We start from the raw sequence: 26,151 nt of genomic DNA on the forward strand, positions 1-26,151 counted from the left end.
AAAAGCTTAAACCTTGACTTGCCTTACACATTAAATTCTTAAATTTGCCTGTGAGTGTGTGAATGAGTGTGTGCCTTGTGATGGAATGGCACCCCATCCAGGGTGAACCCCACCTCATGCTCAAGTCTCCTGGGATAGACACCAGCCCTCCCCTGACCCTATACAGCAGTATATTAAATGAATGAATGAACATTTATTTTTGTTTAGAGATGGAATGACAATATGTAATTTTCAAAATTTTAATTCACTTAAAAAAAAGAGAAATACAATGTGTTCGATCATGATGAAGCTTTCTCTTCAGTGTATCAGTGAGATTTTTATTTAGTCCAGTTTAAAAGGTACAATGCAGCAGAATGTCATGGTTTCAGATGAAAAGGTGCACTCATTTTAAAAACACACACGCACACACATACACACATTATATGCTCACAACAATCAGATAATCTAAATTCAGTGTAGCCTACAAAGATACGCCAATAAGGGTGAGGAAGAACAAATGGTGTTCACAATAAGGCCAAAAAATATTTCAAAGGTGCTGACTATTTAATTGGTCAGGTAATTTTTCCCGAAGAGTGTATCCTATAATTGTAATGTTTTACTGTGCCACAAACATTAGGATTAATTCTTGATGGGTGTAGGAATAAAAACGAAAGTCCAGCAGGCAAAGTATTTTACAGCTTATACAGTAATGATTTGCAAAGATCAAAATCTTATGAGAATGAATTATAGACTGAACCACAGTGCCTCAGATGGGAAAAAAAGTGCCTCAATGTGCATTAGGTCCAGTGCACACCATTACAATTTGCAGATGTTATTGCATTGTCCGTGAAGGCTATTTATCTCATCACACCTACTGTAGCTCTACCCTTAAACTGTATTACATTAGCAAATGTAGTACCTTTGAACAGTGCATCCATTGCAGTGCAAAATGTTGGGCAACACAGGTGGAAGACATCAGAGGAAAAACCCTTCTTTCCTTGAGAGTGCTGACATTTTATGATGTAGAGATGTTGTACAATTAAAGCTAACTAGGAGTTTGTCTTATAGGAGGTAGAGTGAATAGACCTTCACTTTTCTCCTTCATGCTTATCCACATCAGTGTGAGCCCTTACATGGCTTATATTTGCATCGCAAGAGGACAGTTCACAGAGTGAACCATATACACCTCAGAAAGGACAACAAAAGTGCCTGGATGTGCAGTAATGTACTCAGACTGGGTCAGAATTGTGGGTGGGCATTGCAAACAATGATCTTTACTGTTAACATTTTTAATGAGAGAACATTTTTCAATGAGAATGATGAAACCTGCCTAAGAAAACAGTTATTGTTAACTGGTTCATGGTCTTTTTACACTGTGAAGTGTTTATCAGGACAAACAATGATTATAGTAAAAATCATAACATTAATTAAGGGCTTAATGTTCAGCGCTATTCGTGCTGTTCAGGTAACTGAAAGAAGTCGTCGTAGTTGGGTGGCCAACATTAGATCAAGACAAATAATTACAAACCAAAAAAAAGCATTAAAATTACTTAATAACCAACACCCAAATACCCAAAAGACACTGGTTAGGAATGCGTTTCATATGATGCTTTTAAAATCTCTTTGTTCATTGTACTCATTGTGGCCATAACTAATTTGCAAATAGAATTACCACAGGATCTAATAATAATAATAATAATAATATCAATTTCAATCATAATATCAATCAACTTTTCAACTGAGCTTGTGCCTTTTAGGTGTCAAAACATGTTGAAAAGAAAAAAACTGTTGCATTCCATAAGAAGGCAGTTAGTAACTAAAACTAAAAATATATCTGGACTTTGGAATAAAAAATTAAATGAAAAGGGACAAAGAAAGATTCTGTGCAAATGTTGCAGCTGTCCTGCTAGTGCCATTCATTGCTGTTAACACTCAGCATCCATGCTGCCGTTTGTTGCGTTGGTACTGTCTGCCGTGGAGCTGATCGTCACCTGTGGGTCCGCCTGTTGAGCCGGGTGACTAAGGCCACTGTGTCGTCTACTTTTCTCCTGTTCTTCATCCTTATGCTCTCTGAAACACACCATGGAAGATTTGTAAGCTTTTCAGTTTGCTAGGGAACATTTCAATGTGGAGCTAATTGCAGATTAAAAACTCCTGTTTTATACACTTCCTGACCCCCCAAAAAAGTTACCATTTCAGCAGGGACAAATTATTGGGCTGCATCAAGCAAAGTAAACAAATAAGCAGATTTGAAATTGCTGGAACTGGGTTAAGAACCCTTCAACACATTATCAAAACCTGGAAGGATAATGCTGAACCATCAACTTTGTGAAAGAAATGTGGTAAAAAAAAAAAAAAAAAAATTAGTCAGAAACAGAGATCACTGAAACATTCAGGAAAGTTGCTAAAAAAAAAAAAATGGTAAAAAAAAATCAACACTAAAAACCACAGCTCTGTTTAATAATCAAAGTAAGAACAATTCCATATGCACACAATGTGATGACAAATCACATTAAAAAAAAACATCTGTTGGTGAGGCAAATCAGAAAAAAACTGCTTCAATTTGCTATGTAGCATAACGATCGAACTTCAGTAAAAAATCAGTAGAAATTACAGCTATGATTAATAATGAAATTAGGAACATTCGCAAATACATGATGCACTAAGAACTCATAGGATTACAAGAAGAGCCAAATGGCCATTTTTTATTGAGATCAGAAAAAGGGCTTCAATTTGCACATAAGGCATATTCCAGGATGCAAACTGTGGAAAGCAAATGGTGCAGGGAGAATGAGGAATCATTATGCACTGTAATCAAAGCTAAAGGCAGCCGAATGAAATCTTGTAAAAGTGTGTGCACCTTTTTAATCACTGGTTACTGATCATCCCTCAACAAAAGTGAAACAAGGGCCTGTATCCAAGGCTGGCTTAAAGTGTCCTGGCAGGTTGAGAAAGATTATTCACGAGTGGAAAGCATTCAAACAAGGTCAGACCCCAAGGTCAGACTGTGCAACGTTCAGAGAAATACAAAAAAAACCAAGAGCTACATCTCAGACCCTACTGGCCCCCACGAGCATTGTTAGATGTTAAAGTCCATGACAGCAGAATTAGAAGTAGACCATAAACTGCTGTATACCAAATTATTCTAGAGGCAAATGTAAGACCATATGTCTGACAGATAAAGCTTGGTCAAAATTATTTCATAGACAATGATCTGAAGCACACCAGTAAATTCACATCAGAATGGCTGAAAAAGAAAAGAATCAAGGTTTAAAGAGAGCTGTGTATAAGCGAAATAAGCCAAAAATCTCAAAGAACTGAAGCAATTTTGCAAAAGAAGAATAAACCAAAATGACGTGAAAGACCGATAAAGTTATTTAGGAAACAATTACTTTAAGTTATTGCTGCTAAAGGTGGATCTACAAGATATCAAATTAGGGGATACTTAGTATTGCCCACATGTATATGTTGTTGTTCATCTGAGGTTGTATTTGAATAATGTTTATTTGGATATGTATTTGAATAATAAAATAATAAATAATAAAATCTTATTAATGAATAATAAAAAAATTACTATTTTTTAATTACCTTTTATATCTAACTTAATTACTTCATTACAAAAATGTGAATATACCTACTTTGTACAGCTGTTCTTATTGTTCTATATTTCTTCATATATTCTTCATATATTTTTTATATTGTGTATTTTTGTTGTACAGTTACTTTATTTTATTCTTTCCTAGTTAAATTTACCTTTATTTTATTTTTAATATTTATTTCCTATTCATAGTCTTTTATTTTAAGGTCACGAGCACTGATACCTGCTATGATCAGACATAAAACATAAAATTAAATAAGGGTGCACTAACTTTTACACATGAAAGATAGATAGATTAGGAGGGATAAAATTGAAAATGTTTATGCTGACTTTTCGGTGGGATCGGACCAGGGGGACTAACCTTTGTGTCCATGATCCTGTGACCAGTTTACTGATATATAATTGATAATCAATGTTATTCTGGCAGTAATGTTAGTGTTGTAGCTGATCGGTGTATGTCACACATCACACATTTTTCTATATTCTAATGTAGGAGTAACTTTACCGTGCAGAAGAATCATTGATGACCAGTTCAGCGGACTCTTTCCCTGAAGTACACACAGAAGGATTTTGCTTGCTTGCATTTGGTTCAGTGCCCAAATCGGAGCTGCTCCTGGGGCTGGAATCACTCCCTGAGAGAGAGCTGCTGCTTGGCCTATCTGTGTCTTTTCCTGAGTCTGAACTGTGCCGGCCGTTCAGACTATCAATTGAGGACACTTTGCTGATCTGACCTTCCACCTCATCTATAAAGGTATGAAAACAAAGCAATTAAATTGAGCTTACGGTTTAAAAACATATTAGAGAGACATACAGTATGTAAGAGTTAAACTGCTAGAAATATGTACGGTTTTAAGATTAATCAGATAAGATTAGTCTTGTGTCATTAGACAGCCACAAATTAAAAAAGCTACTTTATTAACTTGTAGGTCATTTCCATTTAAAAAGCCTGATATCTCTTAATCTGATCGTACTAAATAGTTAAATCTACATTACATGATTTAGAATCACATCTTCAGTTAACATGAGCTAACTCATTAATGCCGAGATTACTTGGTTCAAGGACACCAAGATAGACACTAAAATAGTTTTTTTAACATTACACTAACCCGCGGAAGCTGGTTCACAGGCCTGCTTGCGTCTCCTCCTGAGAATAACTTCCAATTCACTGTCCTTCTTAACAGGCAATGTCTCCTGAGAGCCACGACTCTGACTCTTTTTTACTGTATCCTGTAAATAATAATATTAAAAAAAAACATGAATTTCATACACACTTTTATATAAATATATAATGCATGTTCATAGTCATATGAGTAGTATGTATTGAAGAAAGTAAGGTACCAGGATGCCCTTTAGCTCCTCCATAGCACTCTCCTGGTGCTTTTCCTCACTTGCTGGAGTTGTTTGCTGTTGAACAGATAATACATACAGTACAGTTTGGCACTTTTGGACGTATTCGAATAAAATGATTCGGTTGCACAGATCACTTTCAAGCTTTAAAACTACAAATCATCTTCTTCTCCAAGTTATGCTTCAAAAATATACGAGAAGGGCATGGGCATTCTGACACTGAATCCCTGAACAGATGGTGTATTTTAAAATCATGACCATGGGTCCAAACTATTGATTTCAACCCCTATGGCCCTAGTGACAGAGAGAGAGAGTGCTGTCATGGTGGCTCACTCAATCAATGCCTTTAACCACAGTCAATTAACTCTCTCCAAACGACATGTCCACCTACCACACAGACTTAATAATCAGACAGTTCCTTTGGGATCATGAGCAAATATTCCAAAAGGTCGTCATTCATTACTTACCTTGGAAACAAATCTCTGCAGATGTGACAATCAGTTCAGAAGACCACATGAAAAAAAAAACATAATAGAATTACATACAATTTAATACAAAGCACTGGACAATAATCCACTTAATTAAGACATTATGCATCACCTTTGTGTCCTGTCCTTTTACAGGTCTAAGAACCACCCCATGCTTGATTCTTTCCATCATTTCATTTACAGCCTTTAATTTGACATCATCTGCTTCTGGAGCTGCAAACCAGAGAAGCCAGCAGGTCAAATCAGGAAGAAAAAAAAAGAAAAAACAAAGCAACATAGACTCCTTTTAAAATGCATGGACCCAAAGGCCAAGTCACCTGGAGCCTGCTCTAATTTTGGAGATCCTTTTCCAGCCTTGGAAGATTTCCTCATGATTGCGATGAGAGAGCTGTAGACAAAGATTTATTTGTCTATCATTAAAACGCCGTTTAAAAAATATGTTTGATTATCAGTCATTAAAACCATTTTTGTGACATAACACAAACTAGAGACTAGAATATGTGTATGGTCTGGTCGAAACATTTTACCTGATGGGGTTGCAGCGTGAGGGAGGTGGTGGTGGAGGAGGGGGAGGAGGAGGAGGAGGAGGCGGGGGAGGAGGAGGGGGTTGAGGAGGAGGAGCAGGGGGAGGTGCAGTCCCAGGAGACGGAGCTGGCACTGATTCACTCTTCTTCTGAGACTCCTGCAGCTCTTGCACTGCAGAAAACAGGGGGGGTTGTTATTGCAGCAGGTTTATTACTTATTTAATACAGGTTTTTACAGGGTTTGGACAGTGTTTCATGCTTCTAAAGGTTCCTCCTAATTTTTTTAAATATATAAAAACTAAAAGCATCATGTGTAAAATGTGGTGTGCAAAATTTTATCATCCCAACATCAAACCGAACCATGATTTGATAATTTATAGTTATCAGTCTGTTGGCAAACACTGTGCTGTCCTAAAATAATAACAGTCAAAAAGTCCATATAAAACCCACATTATATATGTTGTTAAATATTGACACAAATCTAGCTATGGACAAAACAATGGTAATGCATTATGTGGCAGCAGAATAACCTATATATTGATTTTCTAAAAACTTAGGTATCAGTTTGTTAATAAAGATCCAGTTATTATAGTTTTCTTTAAGCCGAGGTGCAAATTTCATGTTTGTCTACAGTATATACTGTATGTAGTTATTGTAAGTCTATAAAAAATAAACAGTTTAAGATTTTTTAGCATTTCAATAATATTTATTTTTAGTTTTCAGTTACTATTTTATAGATGACTATTTGATCTTTGATGGCCTTGTATATTCCTTATATTTGTATGGAATACCAAAAAAAACTAATATTAAAAATGTTTTTTTTTTTGTAAATCTTCATTTGCACACTGCTGGGCTGTAAATGAATGTGAAAATATTGTCACACTGCGCTCTCAGTTCAGGTATTGTACATGCCTTGACCTCGGACCACTGCATATATGTTTGCTCAAACAACCCGTTTTTTTTTTTTCTTCTTTTTTTTTCTCATTGTGGCGCTTGACATTTCTGCTTTTTATTATCTCTTCAGTTTCGGATCATGTGAGACAATCTGTTTTTAAACTTCCCGCAAGAAAAAATAAACATGTATTGATCTGTCCATTCATGTTTGAAGGTTTTGTTTTCATAGTCCGCTTTCTTTTTTTTTTTTTTTTGATTATAAGCCATACTGTGTCGTACTTTTGTTTCTTTTTTTTCCACACAGTCTTTCTGTACACTGTAAACTATCACGCTGATTGGCTCTTTTGTTTAGATTACTGGTATATAAATTATTTTCATTTATCAAAAAAGCATCATGGTCCGGTTGAAACTGTCACTCGGTCTGTGTCTGGACTGCGGTCCACCATTTCATAATGCCTGGTCTATATAAACAAACAGTGATTAGTTAGTCTGGTTTCTTTAGTTATCTTTAGTATGTCTCTGATGAAGATAATCTAATCATCAGCCTGGCCTGATAATGGAGGCCCAGTTGAGATTAAAAGGATGTGAGCTCACCTCTGCTCTCCAAGTCACTGTACTTTTTCACCTCCTGCTGGAGACGCTCTTCCACGTCTTTTTTCTCCTCGTCCAGTAACTCCAGCTGTTTCTGCAGCTGTTCTAGTTGCTTACGCAAGGCACTCTGATCCAGCTCAACCTCTAATGCCTTCACCTGCATAGAGAGAGGAGAAGGGAACATGTAATTACAAAAACATTGGGAATCATACTGTAGTTTATCCCTGCACTCCACTTGTTAACATGTTAAGGAATGAGAGGTCAAGATAAGACTTTACTCTAAAGTGACTGTAACATTGCAGACAGCCTGTCATCTTACTCACTTAATTTCTATACCGCTTTATCCTGTATTCAGGGTCGTAGGGACCTGGAACCTATCCTAGGAGGCTTAGGCCATGAGGCAGGGTACACCCTGGACAGTATACCAATCCATTACAGGGCACACACACATACACACACCCCGGAGGAAACCCACCAAGCACGGAGAGAACATGTAAACTCCATGCACACAGAGACAGGAATCGAGCCTGGCCGGGAATCAACCCGGACCCTGGAGGTGCAAGGCAACGGTGCTAACCACTACACCACCGTGTCTGTCATCATTGCGGAATATTGATTTACCCTTGCCCAACATTTGCATGCAAGCTCTGGGCAGCTGCAGACTTATTGATGTCCCACTAGCCATACCTCACCCTGTACTTGCCTGCCTGGAACAGCAGTTCTGTCAGCAGGGCTACAGTATGTCATTAATCCAGAAACCGCTCATTTTATTCTCAGCCCAGCCTGTCACCTGGCACACAATATTTTAGATAGCAATCTGAAATATACGTGAGCGGCTTATGATGTCAGAGAACTTGGCGCTTTCTGTAACGCTTATCTGTAAAGAATTTTCTCTAATGCTTTGGTTTGTTTAAAAACTGCTGGATTTCCCCTCTGTTATGCTAAGGCTGTATGTAATGCTTTGCAGGTGTGGCGGCAAGGCAAGCTTTCTACGCGCATTCTCTTATTTGTAATTGTTACTCAGGAAAATGGATCTGCTGAGCTTGCAAGCACAGAGCTAAGAACACTGCTGTACTGTTAATTTACTTAAAACATCGACAAGGGTTACTGCACATCACATCACAGTGTGCTTTTTTATGTATTGTTTGCATCAGAGCTTTTACACTACTAACTGTGTCTGTCCTCTGTATCTCTACTCACATTAACTAGCAAGTTTTGTATCAGATGCGTAGTCTTTCTATTTGTGGACAATCAAAAGTTTTTAAAACGTGGTAATGATATTTACTTAGGCTTGTCAGCAAGCCTATATATTATATTATGATAGGAGGGTTGGTTTAGTGCTGCTTGTGGAGTTTAGAAAAAGAGTCGAGGGTAATTTTATTAAGAAGCATACACCTGTGTGTGACTAACAGTGCCCCATTTATACACGGCGTGTGTCGCAGTAAGGTGCTGCATGCCAAGCAGAGAGAGCGGTGGTGCAGAGTAACAAAACTTCTCCTAGCAGTGTCCTGCTATGCTTGTGTGCATGTGTAAAATGTAAAGCTTTTTTACGATTAAGAAGCCTGCAGAAAGCCCAGGCGAGTTGAATTTCCCCCATGTCTGCCTACTAAGATCTCATTTCTTTACACCATCCAGGGTGTCACATGTCAAAATGGGACTTTTGAATGAATTTGAAAATTAATACATTTTTCTTACTTCTTTTTTTCTTTTGGGTGTGGATATGTATACAGTGCATTTCATGTATAAAATAAATATAGAAGATCTTAACTACAGTTTGGTGATAAGACTCTTAGCCGCAGTAAAACATTTGAATGCTGCGGAAAAAAGTGTCTCTGAGCCCACTGCACTTCCCTTAAACATTTAGTAAATGGAATGCTTTCAGGAAAACACAACCTGATTTGATCACTAAAGTGCTCTGTTTTTGCAGGACGATGCACGACCTCATACTGCCCACCACACGGCATGCAGGCTACAGGAACTCGGCTGGGAGTTACTGCCATATTCCGTATACAGTCCTGACCTAATTTTTGGGCCATTAAATGAGTTTCAGCAGTGACAATGATGTGAAGCAGGCAGTCCAATCATGGCTTTGGCGTACTGAGAGAACTTTCTACCTTAATGGTATGTAAGAACAAGTGAAATGCTCGGATAGATGCATTAGTGTAGCAGAGGATTATATAGAGAAACAATGGTAGTTTTTACTCTCATAACTGTGTTCTGATATTCTTCACAATAAAAAGTCACAAAATCACACAGCTGCCGATATGTAATTTTGCAGTTAAAGCATTTTATGATGGTGTAGACACAAGACAGTCAACCTTTTCTTGGTGCTGCAGGCGTTCCTGCTCCAGTGTTTTGGTTACATTTGCTACGTCCTCTAGTGCTTTGAGCAGCTGAACACTAGGGTCCGCCTGCTGCAGGAGAATCATACTCTGTCTGTTGGCTTCTTTCTGTTTCACCAACATCTAAATGTGAAAAAAACAAAACCATTAATCACAGCTGCATTTCCAGCTGAAGTAAAAACAAAACACATGTTTATAAAGATAAGTCCTTAAAACAGATATCAGGTCGATTACAACAAATATTAGAACAATAGGAACAATAGGTTACATGACTTATAAATAAATATAGAGAAAAGCAGTGTATAATATTAAACAGTAATACCACTAGTGATGCTTTACTAAGATTTGTTTAATATCAGATTTGTATTATCAGTCAGAACTTTGCTAATAAATCATACCTCATGTGCATAGGTCTCTGCCTTCTGCCTCAGGTTCTGCTCCAGATCCAACTGTTCCTTCAGTCCTTCATATTCATTTGCCGCCATCATGGACACTGAGAAGAGAGACATTTTGTGAGTGGTAACCCAAATTCACGAATGGTACAGTACCAATCTGTACTATTTGGGTCTGGGAAATAAATGTGTAAATATCAGGTCAAATTATATTTCTCTATCTAAAGTTAAGAGATTTCCTGTGCTGGATCTCATCTTGTTAATTCCATCAGGTTCTTTAATAAGAGTTAGGACAAAGTAGGCTGGATGCAAAACAACTCAGGTATGGTGATGTCATATGGAGAAAGGTGAATGCTTGGCATCACAGAATAAAAACAGCCACATAACTGTCACTACTTGATCAGATTTAATAAGAACATCTTTGTTAATCAGCAGTTTCTGTATTTCATGACCAAGAGGCACCAGAGTAATGCTCACCTCTGTTGAACCTCTTGATGGTCTTGTTTTGCTGCTCAATGGTCTTGTGAAGCTCCTTCATCTCTGCTTGCTCTTTTTCAGTCTGGTAACCAACACAAAGTGTTTAAAACACATATCATATAAATCATAGTCAGGTCAAATTCAGACTGAAAATTTTTCATTTTGGATGTGAAGAAACTCATGAAAATGTTTTTCATTTCTCTATTAACACTTAAAGACAGATATATAAAAGTTACAACAAGGTTTCATTACAGATTCATTTATAATTTAAATGGGTCATGGATGTAGTGCATCTCGAAGTCCCTCCCACAGCTCTTTTACGCACGAGGAAACTCATTCTCCTGTGATAACAGCGGTCAGTACTTACAAGTGCTGTCAGCTCCTCGATCTGTCTTTGCTGCTCCTGTAACTGACAGGCTAGCTGCTTTTTTTCCTCCAGTAATGTGTTGACTGTTTCCTGAAGGTCTACAGAAGAAAAGTAGTGTTTATAGTAGTTGAGAGATTTAGGTCCATAAGTATTTGGACAGCAACATACAGTAGTTTGGAACCTATAGACATCAAATATTGAATTTCCTTCTTTGAGCTGCTTTGCCCAAGAAAAGAAGATTTGTTTTTAATTTTTTCGCCTTGCTTGTGTATCTTTCTGTCTAAAGTTTTGTGTCTGGTGTACATAGGCAAAATAAATAAAAAGTTACAAAGTAAAATTGTTACACTGTCCAAATATTTATGAACTTAACTGAGCGAAGCAGTCTGCATAAAGCTGTCTTTATTTAAATTATTTAACATTTTAAATATTATTTTATAATTTTTTGGTTACATGCTCCTTCAACATCCTACTGAAAAATTACCTCAGAATGACAAAAAAAAAAATCATCTTACATTATCTATCAATAAAGTGTCATTAATAATGTATACCTTTAACCTGCTGTTGGTACTGGGTATAGGGGTCTGGGCTGTGCTCCTGTGGATCGCTTTCCTCCTCCAAAGCGATGCAGTCTGAAATGCTGGGCAGGAGCTCATCCAGACAGGGTCGAGATGACAGACTCAGATATTTTAGCTTCTTGTTCTCACAGTTCAGCTGTCAAAAAATTACACAACATTCAGGCATGCTGCAATTAATACTCAGGCTACAATTATAATCAAATAATTATATAGACTGGGAATGATGTTTAAGTGATTGGGGGATGTGTATTGTATTATAAACATGCATTAAAGCTGAAGATAGAGTAAAGGGTAGTTTTTTTTTACCTTGGTTGCCAATGCTTCAGCATTTTCCCGACAAGACTTCTCAATCTCAAGCTGAGTCTGTAGCACGTTCACCTCCTCAATTACCATTTGAGAAACTACATGAAACAACAACAATATATTAATAATATAATAATATAATAATAATAATAAAATAATAATAATAATAATAAAGCTTCTAAAACAGAAAATGGATACAGAATCAAAGAGATTTAACTTTATGCTGTAAGTATAACAACAAAAACAAAACTTTCTAGCATGTAAGAGAAACCGCCATGATGGTTATCTGTTACATGATCACAAAGGAGAGCATCTCAACAGTTTTGACAACACTAATACCCTCTCTGTCACAGAACCCTACTAGAGTAACTCTACACCATGTGGAAGCCATTACAATGGCAGGTCAGTTGTCAAGGCATTACAGCAAATTCAAGCAAGTTCACATTCAAAGAGGTAGAAGAGTACAGTGGAACTGTAGAGTGCCATGGTGTGTAGATGGAATCTACCATTTCAGTCTTTAATTGAGTTGTTTACTTTTCTGTGCCAAAGTGAATTCAGAAACAGTGGAAAATGTAGAAATGCATGAGCCTCAACCAAATTCTACATATGACTCATTTGTGACTCCATGGAGCTGAATGAAGATGAGCTTTAGATCATCAGGTCTTTCACAAAGCAGCTTGTGAATAATGCATGAAGAATGCTCCTCTCAACATGCAGTCAGACAGAATTATATCATCAGTCTGCTGAACTACACTTTATTATTTCAACAAACATTTTTCACACTAACGCCAAGTAAGCACGTCATCAGGTTGTAACAGTGTTTCCTCGATAGTCTCAGTTTCCTGTTCTTGGCAGACAGGAGTGCAACATCATGTGTTCTTCTGCAGCTGTAGCCCATCCACCTTAAGGTATGATATCTTTCATGTTCTGAGATGCATTTCTGCTCAAAACTGGTGTAAAAAGTAATTATTTAAGTTACCATTGACTTTCAGTTTGATCATTATCTTCTGGTCTCTCTCATCAAAAAGGTGTTTCAGCAGTAGAACATTTTTTTACAACATACTATATAATATCTAGATACCGTTTCCCAGGAGATCATCAGCCCAGAGATCTACCAATAACCATGCCTTGGTTATAAAGATCATACATTTTTCCCATTCTGACATTCCGTCATCATCTACAAGTGTTTCTCACTGGTTCATGAGTTAAGTCGATGAGTTTTATGCTTGAATAATTCATAACTCACTGTGTGGCTAAAAATGAGAGCCAAGAAGTTTTTAAAGTAAAATATAAAAAAATTAGGGGTGGCTTAATACTTTTGCACAGTAATTTTAACATGCTGACACAAGTGGTAAACAACAGCTACTGTATGGTCATATGAGTAAAATACTACTCCACAACTCTATTCCACCTCTAAACAGCTAATGTTTCACTCCAAGATGATAATGGATGACCTTAAGCCTCTCTTGGCAATGTTGAATATTTTGCACTTTTTCCTATTAGTCATCGCTGTAACACTTTGATGATAAATGTTGCTTGATATCTAAGCAAAGCCTCCCAGAAATCCATTGCTAAAGTGGGTGGCAAAGTGCTAAAAAGCTTTCTGCTGTTTATTCATTTTAGCAATTTTATGAATACTTTGGAAACAAACTTTTTAGTTAAAGCTTAATTCCAGCTAGCATTAAACAATACGTTTAAAAACTAGGAAACCATACAGGCAGGACAAACATCATGTAAAAGATTGCAATCTACAGTAAGTGCAATTACAGTACATGCATAATATTAGATGCTATAACACAATTCCATCATGAGTGGGAAAGATGCCTCCATGTGATTTAAATAAAGGAAGTTGTGTAAATAAAGTTTTATTTTGGAAAAAAAAATATTAGACTTTTAAGCAGCTTCAGAGTAAAATACTCTTGTTGCTGTAATATGATACGACATGATTCAGTATTGTGCAAAACGGTGACCTAAGTATGGTTGATTCATACCTTCTAATTTATTCATAAGAATGAGACAGGATGTACGGGCTGTTGATAGCAAACATTCAGGTGGACTGTGGTTATAGTCTAAAAAAAGATCATGGTTCTCCATCCTAACAAAGCCCTCTGGACATCAGCTCTGCTCTTTTAGCTTCCTAATGACTGACTGAACTCGGCTGTTCAGATTCTAGGTCAGCAACTCTGTTGTACTGTGTGAGGACAATATGGCTTATGATTCGCTCTATCAGCCAGTCCGCTTGAGTTTAACTAATATTAGAAAAAAAAATTAACACAGAGTATCCCTTTTGATTACAGTGATTAAGCTCTGCTGATAAATCTGAACAGCCTGCGGTTAATAACCATGCAATTTCGCTTGTAACTTGGGTCCTAATTGCAAACAGAAATTACAGCCTTGCATCTTTTCTAAGCCATCACTGCTCTCAGATGCATAAAATGGATCCTTTTGAATTTAATTTTTTCTAAAGCTATGATACAAATTTCATTCTCTTTGGTAGAAAATGTTCATGAAAGCATTTTGTAACCAGGGTTGAGCTGCACTCTTCCTCCAGTGTGCTTTTTCTCCTTTGACCTACTGCATGTCACCAACTAGGCCAAATTACACTGACATTTGCAGAGTCATCTTAGATCCTGCAGAAAACTATGCTAACTGTTAGTGGGAGCATGCAGCTCAATAAACGGACCCACTGCACACTAGCCCCAAGATACTACTGTATGTGTCGTACACATAACACATTTAGTTCATTTATACATGTAACACAATGGAAATATGTTTTTAACATGGACTGCAGGAAAATATAATTATAAAAGCAATCCTGTGACACTATACTGTAACAATATATGCATTTCCAAATTAGTAAATAATTAATAATTGTATTTTTAAATGATTCAAAGGGAAAGAGCCTGGCAGAAATGAGTACAGTATTTGGTAGAGTCTATTAACCATCCCCTGGGGATGATGATGATAGCTCTGATTGTTCCAGAAAGAGTCTGGGGCTTCATCTGACTGAGCTCTATTGATCAATACTGCATGCCCTGGTGAGCCATGTACTACATAGAGTACATGTAATAAAGAAACGAATGGGAGTTTCTATAAAATTTAAAAGCAGCATAAAAGCTGCAATGTAAGAACGATTAGTCCCACTTTTTCATTTTGAGAATAATAACAATATCAAATATCATTACTTATAATGTCAACACATTAATGAAATAAAATGGGTTAACCCTAACCCTTCCAGATCTACAGTAAATAAGGTTCATATAATTTTTCAGTAAAAAGTTATAGCAATTCCTTCATATTTTAAAACAATAAAAAGAGCAGAATTTCAACTTATAACCAGAAATGTCCTGATATGGGATTTTCATATCATGTTCATTTTATAATACATTATCAAAATTTGAAATCTTGAATAAACTGTATAAAAGAAAAAGAAAGGCACATCTCGTTGTAAACAGCACTCAATTAACTGATTTTTGGCACACAAACGTATGTATAATCATAACTGACTGTAAAACATAAGCTGCACTAATGCTGAAAAAATGGCAAGAAAAACAACCATCAAACATTAGGAAGAGGAAATACAGCCCTACATGGCAACCTGCTCACCTGACTCTATGATCCAACAGACAGTGCATAAGTAGTAGGACCTAAAGGTGACCAGACAGCACATCCTCATGTGGCATAAAGTGCAACTAAGCTATGAATCTGCATCCAAAGGAGAAGTGATGTCTAGGATTGGCTCTAAGTGGTCATGGGGTGTGGGATACCATTGTTCACTATTCAGCAGAGGCTTATTCGGATGACAGCTTGGAGGCAGTGTGATAATGAGATGGGTTACACAGGAGGTGACATCAAACACGTAGCCGAGACACCAAGTGTCAGATTAAAGGCATAATAAAGTGATCGTCTCCCATAGTGCCCTCAAGGGTAAGTGGATGCTGCTGGCGCCCATCACCACACCCATTTGTAGTTTATTATGTGAAATACAGCAACAAAAAAAAAAAAGAAAATTGGTACCTCCACTTTTCTAAATTTCCAGTTTAATCTTGACACTTCCTGCAAAGATAATCTTGTGCATGGTGATAGTTAAATAAATACGGAGGCATGGCTGTGCAATATCGTGATACATATCAGAGGACAAATATATGTAGACATTTCCTACATTTTTTATATCACCAATGTCACCAAGGTCGAACTTGGCAGCACTTAGTGATGTGACAAGCAGGGAGGAGTGAAACTCCCAGCAACACTTTCCATGATTTCTATAAAATCACTCACATGGTGATTTAAGATTTTGCTCATGTCCAGCACAGCATGATAAAAACAGTCAGTCTACCTAGATATGTCCGAATCCTTGCTACCTATGTGTAAAACCTTACACAGTGAACCCTAAGGTTTGATCAAGTTGTTTCATTGTAACAGAATCTCAAAATGCAGTTTGCTTCCCTTACACTTTCAGAGGCAACTGGATTTGAAAAGGACTATCTATACAGTACACTGTGTTTAGTCATACTGTACATGCACACTGACAATGTATTATATTTTAGGAAAGCATCACTACAAACAGTAGAATTGTTTTAAATTACACCACAGGCATCATTTACCCAGCCAACCACTTGTATATGCTGAAAATGTAAAACAGCATGAGTGGAAAGATGCTGACTCTGCACAATATGTGTCTTACCCAGCGTCTCTGAGCCTTGATGCTGGTGATGAATTACTTCTAAAAGCACTACACACTGTTTCCTTACCCATTTAGAAAAATCACACACAAGGTAAAACCCAAGAAATTGGGAAAAAGAAAAAAAAAGAGAATCTAATGAGGAAGGAACAAAGAGAATCTATCTCTTCTGGGGTTTTTATAAAAAAAAAAAAAAATGTAAACATTGTCAATGGTATATAGACAAGATTAGAATGAACAAACACTGACGCTTTAAAGGAATTTTATTTAGGTTTATAAAAGTGGTAGCACAGCATTTAAACTCTGAGGGGTTTTGATTGTGCAGAACAATATAACACAGTTATGAGATTAAGAACTCACTTTATTTCTCTAAATGATTTCCTGCTACAACTAATGCAGTTACCAAACGTTTCACTAGAGTATCGATACCATTAAGGTAGAAAAAATTTTTAGTACACGGGTGACATTATCAGACTGCCTGCGTCACATCATCATCACTGCTGAAACGCTGGAGTCCAAGGAACTTTTATGTCCTTTTCCTTTCATGGAAAAATGGTCTGGTTTGATCACCATAGTTGTTCTGTTTTTGCAGGACAATGCACAACCGCATACTGCCCACCACGCCACTTGCACATCACAGGAACTCAGCAGGGAATTATCGTCACATCCACAGTACAGTCCTGAGCAAGCCATTTCCACATGTTCGGGCCATTAAATGGATTCCTGGTAGGCCAGCATTTCATACATAATGTAGGCAGTCTGATCATGGTTCACACAACTAAGAATTTTCCACCTTGATGTGCACCAAAGCACCAGTGAGACACTGATTAAAGTGCATTAGTGTAGCAGATGATTATATAAAGGGAGTTTTTACTTTCATAACTGTGTTTTTTTTTTATTCAACACAATCACAATTCCCGGTTTGACTTGAACACCACTTGACATTAGTGCTATTTGAAATTTCATTTACAACAGACCCCAAGAGTTGCTGTTCATTGTTAAGGAAAACCCTTACCCTTTACTACTTAGCTCTATGCATGGATTGGCTTTGGCCTCAGTGGCTATTTAGAGAAAATTGTCAACCAAATAAACAGATTTATATATTCATTAATTTTCTTAACTAATCTCATATCACTGACCATTTCATCAGCTGGTTTAGTAAAAAAAAAAAAAAAAAAATTAATAATAATAATAAAAAAAATAACACAAAGAATGAAATAAAATAACCCAAATGGCTAACAGCAGAGTACTTACTCACCTCAAAGAGCTTTCAGGTAACCTTACCTCTCTTAATGTGCTTGAGCTGTCTTTCAGCTTCGTCTCTCTCTTCAGTCAGTCTCAGGCACTTCAGAATATATAAAAGGTCGCTTTGTGTTAGACACGTCACAATGGAAAGCAATTTAAGGTTACTTGAAAATATTCCACATTTCTACACAAATGTTAATGAAATAATAAATGCTCTGCTAAGAGATTCTTTTTGCTGTTTTTTACTCCAATATGTTTCGTGTGAAGCTTGCCCACTAGAAACGTTGCCATGATATGTAATCATTGATATTTTAAGCAAAAAAAAAAACTCAAGTTGCAAATAGGATTAAAGGGAATTACCAGGCTGTCTTTGAGAATGAAATGTCTAAATGAAGTGCTGCATTTCCCCAGGCATAGGATTCGAACTGTAATATTTCAAGTCCTAATATGGGTCAGTGTACATATTCTAAAAAAATAAAGGTACCAAAATATTTTCTGCTTATTTCTATAGCATTTTAAGAACAGATATTGCAACAAAACAGATATACAGCACGGGTAAGGTAGATTTACAGTATATGTACATTTCTAATCAGCAAGCTTAAAGCGACAGTGAAAAGGACACATGAGTTGACACCTGCTAGTGGGATTAAAAATCATAACGCTTTCATAATTAAAAATTGAAAAGTGTTCTGTTCGCTAGACCTCACTATTACAGGAGCACATATTAGGTACAAGTCCACAGTATCCAGGTAAGATTATCCCTTCATCCATCCATCATCTAGTAATGCTTATCCTGTGAAGTGTCACGGGAGAATTGGAGCCTATCGCAGGGAACTCAGGGCACAATTGTGCACAAGCATGCACACAACCAATCATACACTATGAACAATCTGAAAATGCCAATTATCTTATAAGGCATTTCTTTAGACTGTGAGAGGAAACCCAATTACTAGGGGGAAATCCACCAAAGACAGGTACTGTAAAAAGGTAAGATTGCCCACTGAAGTAAAGTGAGGCCTGGGCGCAAAAAGGGTGAAAGGATCTGTCTACGTGCCATCCGGCACATCGGGCAACGGATACACCTAATCGCGGAGATACACTATATGGACAAACATATTTGGCCAAACCTGTTAATTATTGAATTTGGGTGTTTCAATCAGGCCCAGTAAATGATACTTCAGCATGCCAAGACATCTTGGACAATGCTATGCTTTCAATTTTTGTGGCAACAGTCCTTTTCTTTTCCAACAAGACTATAAAGACATGGTTTAAAGAGAAACTTGACTGGCCCGCACAGAGCCCTGACCTCAACCCTATCGAGCATCTTTGGGATAAACTCGAACAGAGATTGTGAGCCAGGACTTCTCGTCGAACATCAGTGTCTGACCTCACAGTAGCTCTACAGAGTGAATGGGCACAAATTTCCACAGAAACACTTCAAAATCTTGTGGACAGCCTTCCAAGAAGAGAGGAAGCTGTTATAGCTGCATAAGGAGGACCAACTCCATATTGAAGTATATGTCAGTCATCGCAGGTTTAGCCAAATAGCTTTCGTTAGTTAAATACAGAGAAGGACCTTGCTCAAGGGTCAAACAGTGGCAGCCCGATGGAATGGAGATTCCAGCCCACATTAAAGTGTTGGGCTGCTCTAAACAGCAAAACACTTTAACCACTCACCAGAGAACATCCATGTGAGATGATACTACCGTACTTTTAGTGTTGATCTTTTATATGGTAACGTAGCATGGTTTAGCTTTTCAAGCACCTATTTAAACATCAGTTGCCCGTATGTGCATAAAAATGTTGAAGTCTATATATATATATATATATATATATATATATATATATGTATATATAGCTTGTGTAATTATCACTGTTATTATGGGCAGTAATAAGTGTAAACATCTGCCCATTAATTAAAACGAGGAACAAACAATTCGGCTGCAGATGGGTGTGTGCCACTCTGGCCTGAATAAATCAAAATGCCGGTTAGCTGGCGTGTCGAGCGCTTTGTGACTTAAAGAAACTCGATATTACGCGTTATATACGACTTACAATCACCCCAAGAGCGTATTCCTAATGTGCTTTATTCTTGCTTCTTCCTTTTTCCCCCTTCTTTTTACCGGAGCATCTCTTACCTCAGTCTTGACTCTCTCCTCATCTCCATGCTCTCCTCCTCCTCCTCCTCCAGCCTCCATCGCCTCTGAAATGATGAACAAGGCAAAGCGCGCGCACAATAGACCGTTAAAAGGGATACTAAGTCTGTTTAATATGTATAAAAACTGATTAAACCCTGAATTAAAACCTGCTAAACTGACAGAAATTAAACATGTGCTGGTGGAATTACCGTTGCCAGACAGCTGCCTCGCTTCCATAGCCCTTGTGCAGACGGTGCGCGGTCCCACCCGCAGCCTGAGAAACCCCGCTACTCCCTCTCTCGCGCTCTCGGCGCGCGCGCACCCAGCCTCGCGACGGGAGCGCGCGCGCCAGCGCAATGATGCGCCGCGTGCTAATTCTTAAATAAAGATTAAACAAAGCTTCGCCCGTTCAAAGCTCAATAACTAAGATATAAGTACAGATAAGATAAGATAAGTAAGGGGGATTTATTTGTTTATTCGAAGATGTTAATTAATCGTGGTTCTGGTGCAAGTAGCATCATTTTACCATTTACTACCACGTGACGTAATATTTAGCCAGACCTGGCTCCGCCCATATGACGTAACCAAAAAGCTGGTGCTTTCTCTCTCTTGTCCACTGTTGTCTCGCACCTTCAGTGTCGAGGGGTCGCTTCCCTCCCTGGGCCCGTGTGTGTGTGTGTATGTTACACTGTGCTTGACTGGTTTTCCTCTGGGTACTTCAGTTTCCTTTCCACACCAAAGACATTCAGATTAGGCTAACCGGCATTCCAAAATTGCCTAGAGGGTGTATGTGTGCCCTGCGATGCATTAGCACCCTGCCCCTTGTCTTCAGGAAGGTTGGGTAGCAATGGGAGGACAGTGGTTCAAGCCTTAGCTCCACCAAGTTGCCAGTGTTGGGACCTTGAGCAAGGCCCTTAACCCTATCTGCTCCACTGTGTGTATAGTTTGCATGTACTCCCCCTGCACTCTGACCTAAGCTACGTTAGTAAATGCGAATGCAATTTACATGTGGAGTAATGTATATGTGGGGTGCAGGTTCGATTCCGAGTTCGACGGGATAAAACGATATAGACGTTGTGTGAGTAAGTAATGTATACGTAACAAATAAAGACTAAGTCTTAACTGAATAAGCTTCAGGCCTCCCTACACCCTGTAAAGCATAAGCGATATAGAAGATAAATAACCTTTACATTGTTGGTAGGACATTCTAAAAATGAGCCACTGATTTTTGTTTTGAAAGTAAAAAGGAATAAATCTTCATAATTCATAAACTTCATAATCCATCAAAAGTCTCGTTCATTAAGACTTTATAAAAGACAATTCTAATAAACAAAGATTCAACAAAACATTTTCTTGATGCTTTCGTACATTCTTTTGCAAAAAATATAGAATGCATTTATCAAAATATAAAACTATTTATTTAATACAATATTACTGAACAATCCCCCAACAATATGGGTATTTACATACATAAAATACAGTTTAAATATGACAATAAGACAAATATTTTTTACATATATGTCAAATTTCGAAAAAAATATTAAAGACTATATGATATGTAATGTTAATTGCAAAACAATATCAAATCTTTGGCGAGAGATTTAGTACATCAATAAGAGCTAAAATTAAGCGAAATATTAAAGCTTAAACTTTAATTTTAATATTTAGCTTAATATTTGCAATTCATGAAAAGCTAAGACATGTTTCAGTAAACAAAAGACAAAATACTTAATACATAAATTGTATAAAAAAAAGACAATAGGCCTACCTTAACAAAATAAAAGCAATGCGAAAGAAAATGATGTTTAGCAAAAATATTTAAATGTATTTACTTTAATCGCATACAAACCAGTCATAAAGACACTGTAGGAAATAACAGCAATAAAGTCCGTTTGTGGCAACAATAAAATAATAAATATTAAGTATTTCATCCACCTGCATTTAAAATCATGACATCCGACATTGATCTCATTTGCAGTTAAAAGAGGATGAGAATGCAATAAGTGGTGAGGATCCACACAATGATGAGAAGCACTGCTTGTTAAAAACTGGATGCCATACAAGAATTCAGAATATTTTTATTTTACCATAAATTTCCAGGTATTCATAAACATTCTCAATATACACTTGCCCTGAAAGAGTAAAAATCATGGTCATTAGCTTTTCAAACAACAAAGGTTATAATGTCAAAACAATTTAAACATAAATGGTTAAATTCTTGCATACATCTAACACTTATTAGTACTTAATACGATTCATTAATGAGCAAAACTGCCTGTGTCTGATGAATAAAATAAGCTAAACACAAAAGAACATTATCAAATTTACCTGGAAAAGGCTGCAATGGTTATTAGAGCCAGAACGAACTCGAAAGCATAAAAGCAGAGTAATATAGCATTGAGGATAAATTCAAGGCGCAGTATAAAAGTCTGCAGGAGCAGATAGTAGACGCTTAATACAGTGCAGGGCACCAAGGTGCCGACACTAATGATGAGCATCAGAGAGCGCTCACACAGATTTCCCTTCCAGCCTGAAAAAGAAAAGTTTCAATTACCAAATCTTCAATTTAATTTAGATTTGTTACAGAGCATCTGAAATGGTTGGACATCATTGAATAAATCCCAAAATTTCTTTATACTGACCATAAAAAATTCGCAGTGTTTCCAGACCAAGAAAAAGGAGAAAGAGAACAATATCCAGTGTAAGATTAGCCTGAGGGTATGGCAGCAATATTCCTGAAGAAGAAATCAATAATAAATCTAATCAATTATTTAATTTGGGATGCACTTGTCATTACATAAGGGGGTCCTGATGGTTTCGAACTTCTTCCCCTCATCCTAATGATGGAGGCCACTGTGCTCATTGGGACCTTGAAAGCAGCAGAAATTTTTTCTGTAACCTTTTATGCCTCAAGAGAATCCTGTCTCGGAGGTCTACAATGGCATTGGCCTTTGACTTCCTGCTTGGTTTGTGCTCTGACATGAACTGTCAACTGTGGGACCTTATATAGACAGGTGTGTGACTTTCCAAATCATGTCCAATCAACTGAATTTACCACAGGTTGACTCCAATTAAGCTGCAGAAACATCTCAAGGATGATAAGGGGAAACAGGATGCATTTGAGCTTAATTTTGAGCTTCATGGCAAAGGCTGTGAATACTTATATACATATGCTTTCTATTTTTTTAAAAATAAATTAGCAAAAATCTCAAGTAAAGTTTTTTTCAAATTATCAATATGGGGTGTTGTGTGTAAAATTCTGAGGAAAAAATGAATTTAATACAGTTTAGAATAAGGCTGTGACATAACAAAATGTAAAAAAAGTGATGTGCTGTAAATACTTTCTGGATGGACTGTATATACAGTAACTGATGTGGCCCATGTGTTGCTCTGCATAATTTGTAGTAAGTGGCATTGTAATCGTACTGTATGTGTTGCACCAAACACAGTCCTTATTATACATGTCTACCTTTTACATGGACAGTTATCCTATTTTCCCATGCACTACTTGGGATAGCTGTCCTCTGGTATTTTAGTTGCTTCTATCATGTCACCACTACCATGTCAGGTTCATTGCTCTTCTGAGAATGGCCCACGCCCCTCATACCCAGGCAGCAGTGACTTTACATTCATATCCATCTTCATGGAGAGCCAAAGAGTGAACACACAGGGTAAGTGCATCTAATACACTGCTAAACTAAATGCTCAATTCACTCTCAAATTCAGAAACATGAAATAGGCAAGAAGTGAGGTCATGCTCATTTACCTTTATAGACAAACATTAGAATTTCAGCTATGAAGAAGGCAGCAAAGTACCAGCTGTTCAAATAAAACAGGACCTGCAGAGGCATGGAGGACAACTGACAGTTTGTTAAGTAGGTTAATATCACAAATGTTTTTTTTTTTACAGAAACAATCTAGATGTTAATTTAATGAAACAATATAGGAGTTCAAAAAAGTGGCCCAAAATATAATTCTATATACAAAGGATACAATGGGGTGTGATCCTAAAAATAAAGAAAAGAAACAAAATAAAAATATGGTTGTAATCATGTTTTACATCAATTTATGGTTTAATCTAATCAAGAGAAACTCCCACATCCACGCAAACTATCAATAAAACTGAAGTGGAATATGTGTCTGGCTTTAAGTTTCTTGGTGTCTACAACTCAGAGGATATGTGGCACAATAACACTTCTCTTCTAGTTAGCAAAGCGCAATAGCATCTCTACTTCCTGAGGAGATAGAGAAAATAGCACTGATATATAGACTACTAGTTGCACTTTTGGTAGATGCTAAAAGATGCTAAACAGCATTTCGTTGCTGAGTAAAATTTTACCTACCTACTGAAACTACAGGTTATACAGATCTATAGTTTGAGCAGCCCATATAAAATGATGATAATAAAATCGTTCGATAGATTTTATAATGCCCACGACTAATAAGGTTAAGCATAGGATAAAAGCCTTATAAGAGCGTGAGCAAAACTAAATAACTCATAAATTGATAACTGTCAGGTAACACTAAGCAATTTTACTAGCAGACGCAACAAAGCCACTAATTCTATAACAAACAAACAAATAATTCCGTTTTTACTTGATATTTACAAAAATCTCTGTGCAAAACAGCCTTGTCTTGTTTTATTATCCAAACGCAACCAGTTACTATTAACGACTTAAATCTTTACGAGCGTCTTACCGCGGGCCGCCATATTGGAACACCATGGAGACGCGTCGTATTGTGAGAGTGACCGTTACTTCCTTTCCAATGAATCGTCGTAAAATAAACATGTGACTTCGGACCAATCAGACGTCTGACAATGAGCATGCGCAACAAAACAGGAGCGCCGCCGAACAATGCGGGGTTGCCAGGTCAGCGAGATATTCATGCATTTGCCTAGGTGTAGCCATAGTTGTGTCCAAAAAGTTTAATTAGCAAAATATTTTTTTTATTATATTCAAAAAGTCAAACTCCTATATAGGCTAGCTTCGTTAGAACCCCATGACATATTTTTTTACATTTAAATTTCAATGATTACAGCTTACAGTCCATGAAAAAAATCCATTATCCCAAATGATTAGAATATTCCAAAAATCAATTAAAAAAGGATTAAAATACATAAATGTTAATCTCTAAAAGAAATATGTTCATTTATTCACTTAATACTTTGTTGGGGCTCCTTAAGCGTGAATGACTATATGTCTGCAATAGTTTATTAAGGATTAATACTAATTAATAATATGATGAACAGGTTTCAGTCAAAACTATGACCAACTCTTATTAAACATATTCTTTGTATTTAGTTTGTGTTGAAATAAATAGTGTAATGATTTACATAAAATATTTACACAAAGACAAACTTGTTTAAAATATTAATTCGGGTAGTAAACCTCTTAACATCTTAACTAAACACATAAATTCACAGAAATGAAAGGCTGGTCTCGTAGCCCTGTGGTTCAACAGCGCCATCTTGTGGAGCTAAGCATCATAGTGTGTCTGTTTTCTGTAGGTGAATTAAACAGGGTTCAGTAGAGCTCTGTACTGTCTGTTGAGAATGTAACAATCACACAGATAAACTATTGCAAATTATAAAGCCTTATACTACAGTAATCAATCGAGTGTATATTATTTTTCTTAATTGTTTTATTCTCACCAGACATGTGCAGCCTGATTACATGCAAATGGCCCGGTCTATCTGCACAGGCTTCTATTGTTCTGCCATTTAATGTCAAACATGAGAGCTTGGACTCAATGAAATTAGAATTTACACATTAGGTAGTTTAAAGAGATAAACAGAACTGCAACTGGACGGTTGGGTCCATAGAGCCTGCACTGGCCAGCTAGCAACGATGTTCACAAAGATATTCAATCTCGCCTTCACATGTACCCAGCATGTCAATGATTTTGGCAGTGGAAACAGGTCAGCTTAGACATCCTGACCTGTCAGCAGCTACGCAGCCCCATAAACAACAAACTGCAATGCACTTTGTTCTAATACTTTGTTCTTTTTATCAGAATCAGCATTACATTTTTTCGGTAAATTAAAAAGGTCTTCTATTGGATTAGACAACACCAGCCCAGTCTTCACTCTCCACATGCATCATGATCACTGATTCACCAGTTTACCTTCATATATTAATGTTAATGGTTTTAAAGCTATGGCTAATTGTTGTATATATACATATTCATGTGTGCAAAAATATTTATTTT

General features: G+C 37.0%; 2 protein-coding genes across 2 annotated transcripts; both read right to left on the minus strand.

The window, feature by feature from the left end:
* Positions 1–1,310: 1,310 nt before the first annotated feature.
* shtn3 (shootin 3) lies at positions 1,311–20,219 on the minus strand. Its single transcript, XM_053506334.1, has 18 exons — positions 20,151–20,219; positions 19,942–20,006; positions 17,843–17,903; positions 11,881–11,975; positions 11,548–11,710; positions 11,000–11,097; positions 10,633–10,714; positions 10,162–10,256; positions 9,740–9,886; positions 7,425–7,578; positions 5,940–6,108; positions 5,730–5,800; positions 5,525–5,625; positions 5,392–5,406; positions 4,916–4,981; positions 4,684–4,804; positions 4,083–4,320; positions 1,311–2,049 (listed from the first exon to the last, which is right to left on the minus strand). Exons 1-18 carry the CDS (start codon positions 20,176–20,178, stop codon positions 1,905–1,907), a joined length of 1,914 nt encoding a protein of 637 aa, XP_053362309.1. The 5' UTR covers positions 20,179–20,219; the 3' UTR covers positions 1,311–1,904.
* A 1,514-nt stretch (positions 20,220–21,733) lies between these two features.
* On the minus strand, positions 21,734–24,671 carry tmem216 (transmembrane protein 216). The gene is made up of 6 exons (XM_053506344.1): positions 24,640–24,671; positions 23,935–23,948; positions 23,708–23,801; positions 22,584–22,676; positions 22,270–22,471; positions 21,734–22,073 (listed from the first exon to the last, which is right to left on the minus strand). Exons 1-6 carry the CDS (start codon positions 24,650–24,652, stop codon positions 22,058–22,060), a joined length of 432 nt encoding a protein of 143 aa, XP_053362319.1. The 5' UTR covers positions 24,653–24,671; the 3' UTR covers positions 21,734–22,057.
* Positions 24,672–26,151: the final 1,480 nt, after the last annotated feature.

This window comes from Clarias gariepinus, chromosome 10, assembly GCF_024256425.1.
Source record: "Clarias gariepinus isolate MV-2021 ecotype Netherlands chromosome 10, CGAR_prim_01v2, whole genome shotgun sequence".
In the NCBI taxonomy this organism is placed as follows: domain Eukaryota; kingdom Metazoa; phylum Chordata; class Actinopteri; order Siluriformes; family Clariidae; genus Clarias; species Clarias gariepinus.

Coding starts and splice junctions, on each gene's coding strand:
- shtn3 (XM_053506334.1), bottom strand. CDS start 20,178: ATGGAAGCGAGGCAGCTGTCTGGCAACG. Junction 6,109..7,424: donor CAGTGACTTGGAGAGCAGAG/GTGAGCTCACAT, acceptor TGTTTTCTGCAG/TGCAAGAGCTGCAGGAGTCT. Junction 5,801..5,939: donor TCACGCTGCAACCCCATCAG/GTAAAATGTTTC, acceptor CTTTGTCTACAG/CTCTCTCATCGCAATCATGA.
- tmem216 (XM_053506344.1), bottom strand. Junction 22,677..23,707: donor TCTAATGTTTGTCTATAAAG/GTAAATGAGCAT, acceptor TTTCTTCTTCAG/GAATATTGCTGCCATACCCT. Junction 22,472..22,583: donor AACACTGCGAATTTTTTATG/GTCAGTATAAAG, acceptor TTTCTTTTTCAG/GCTGGAAGGGAAATCTGTGT.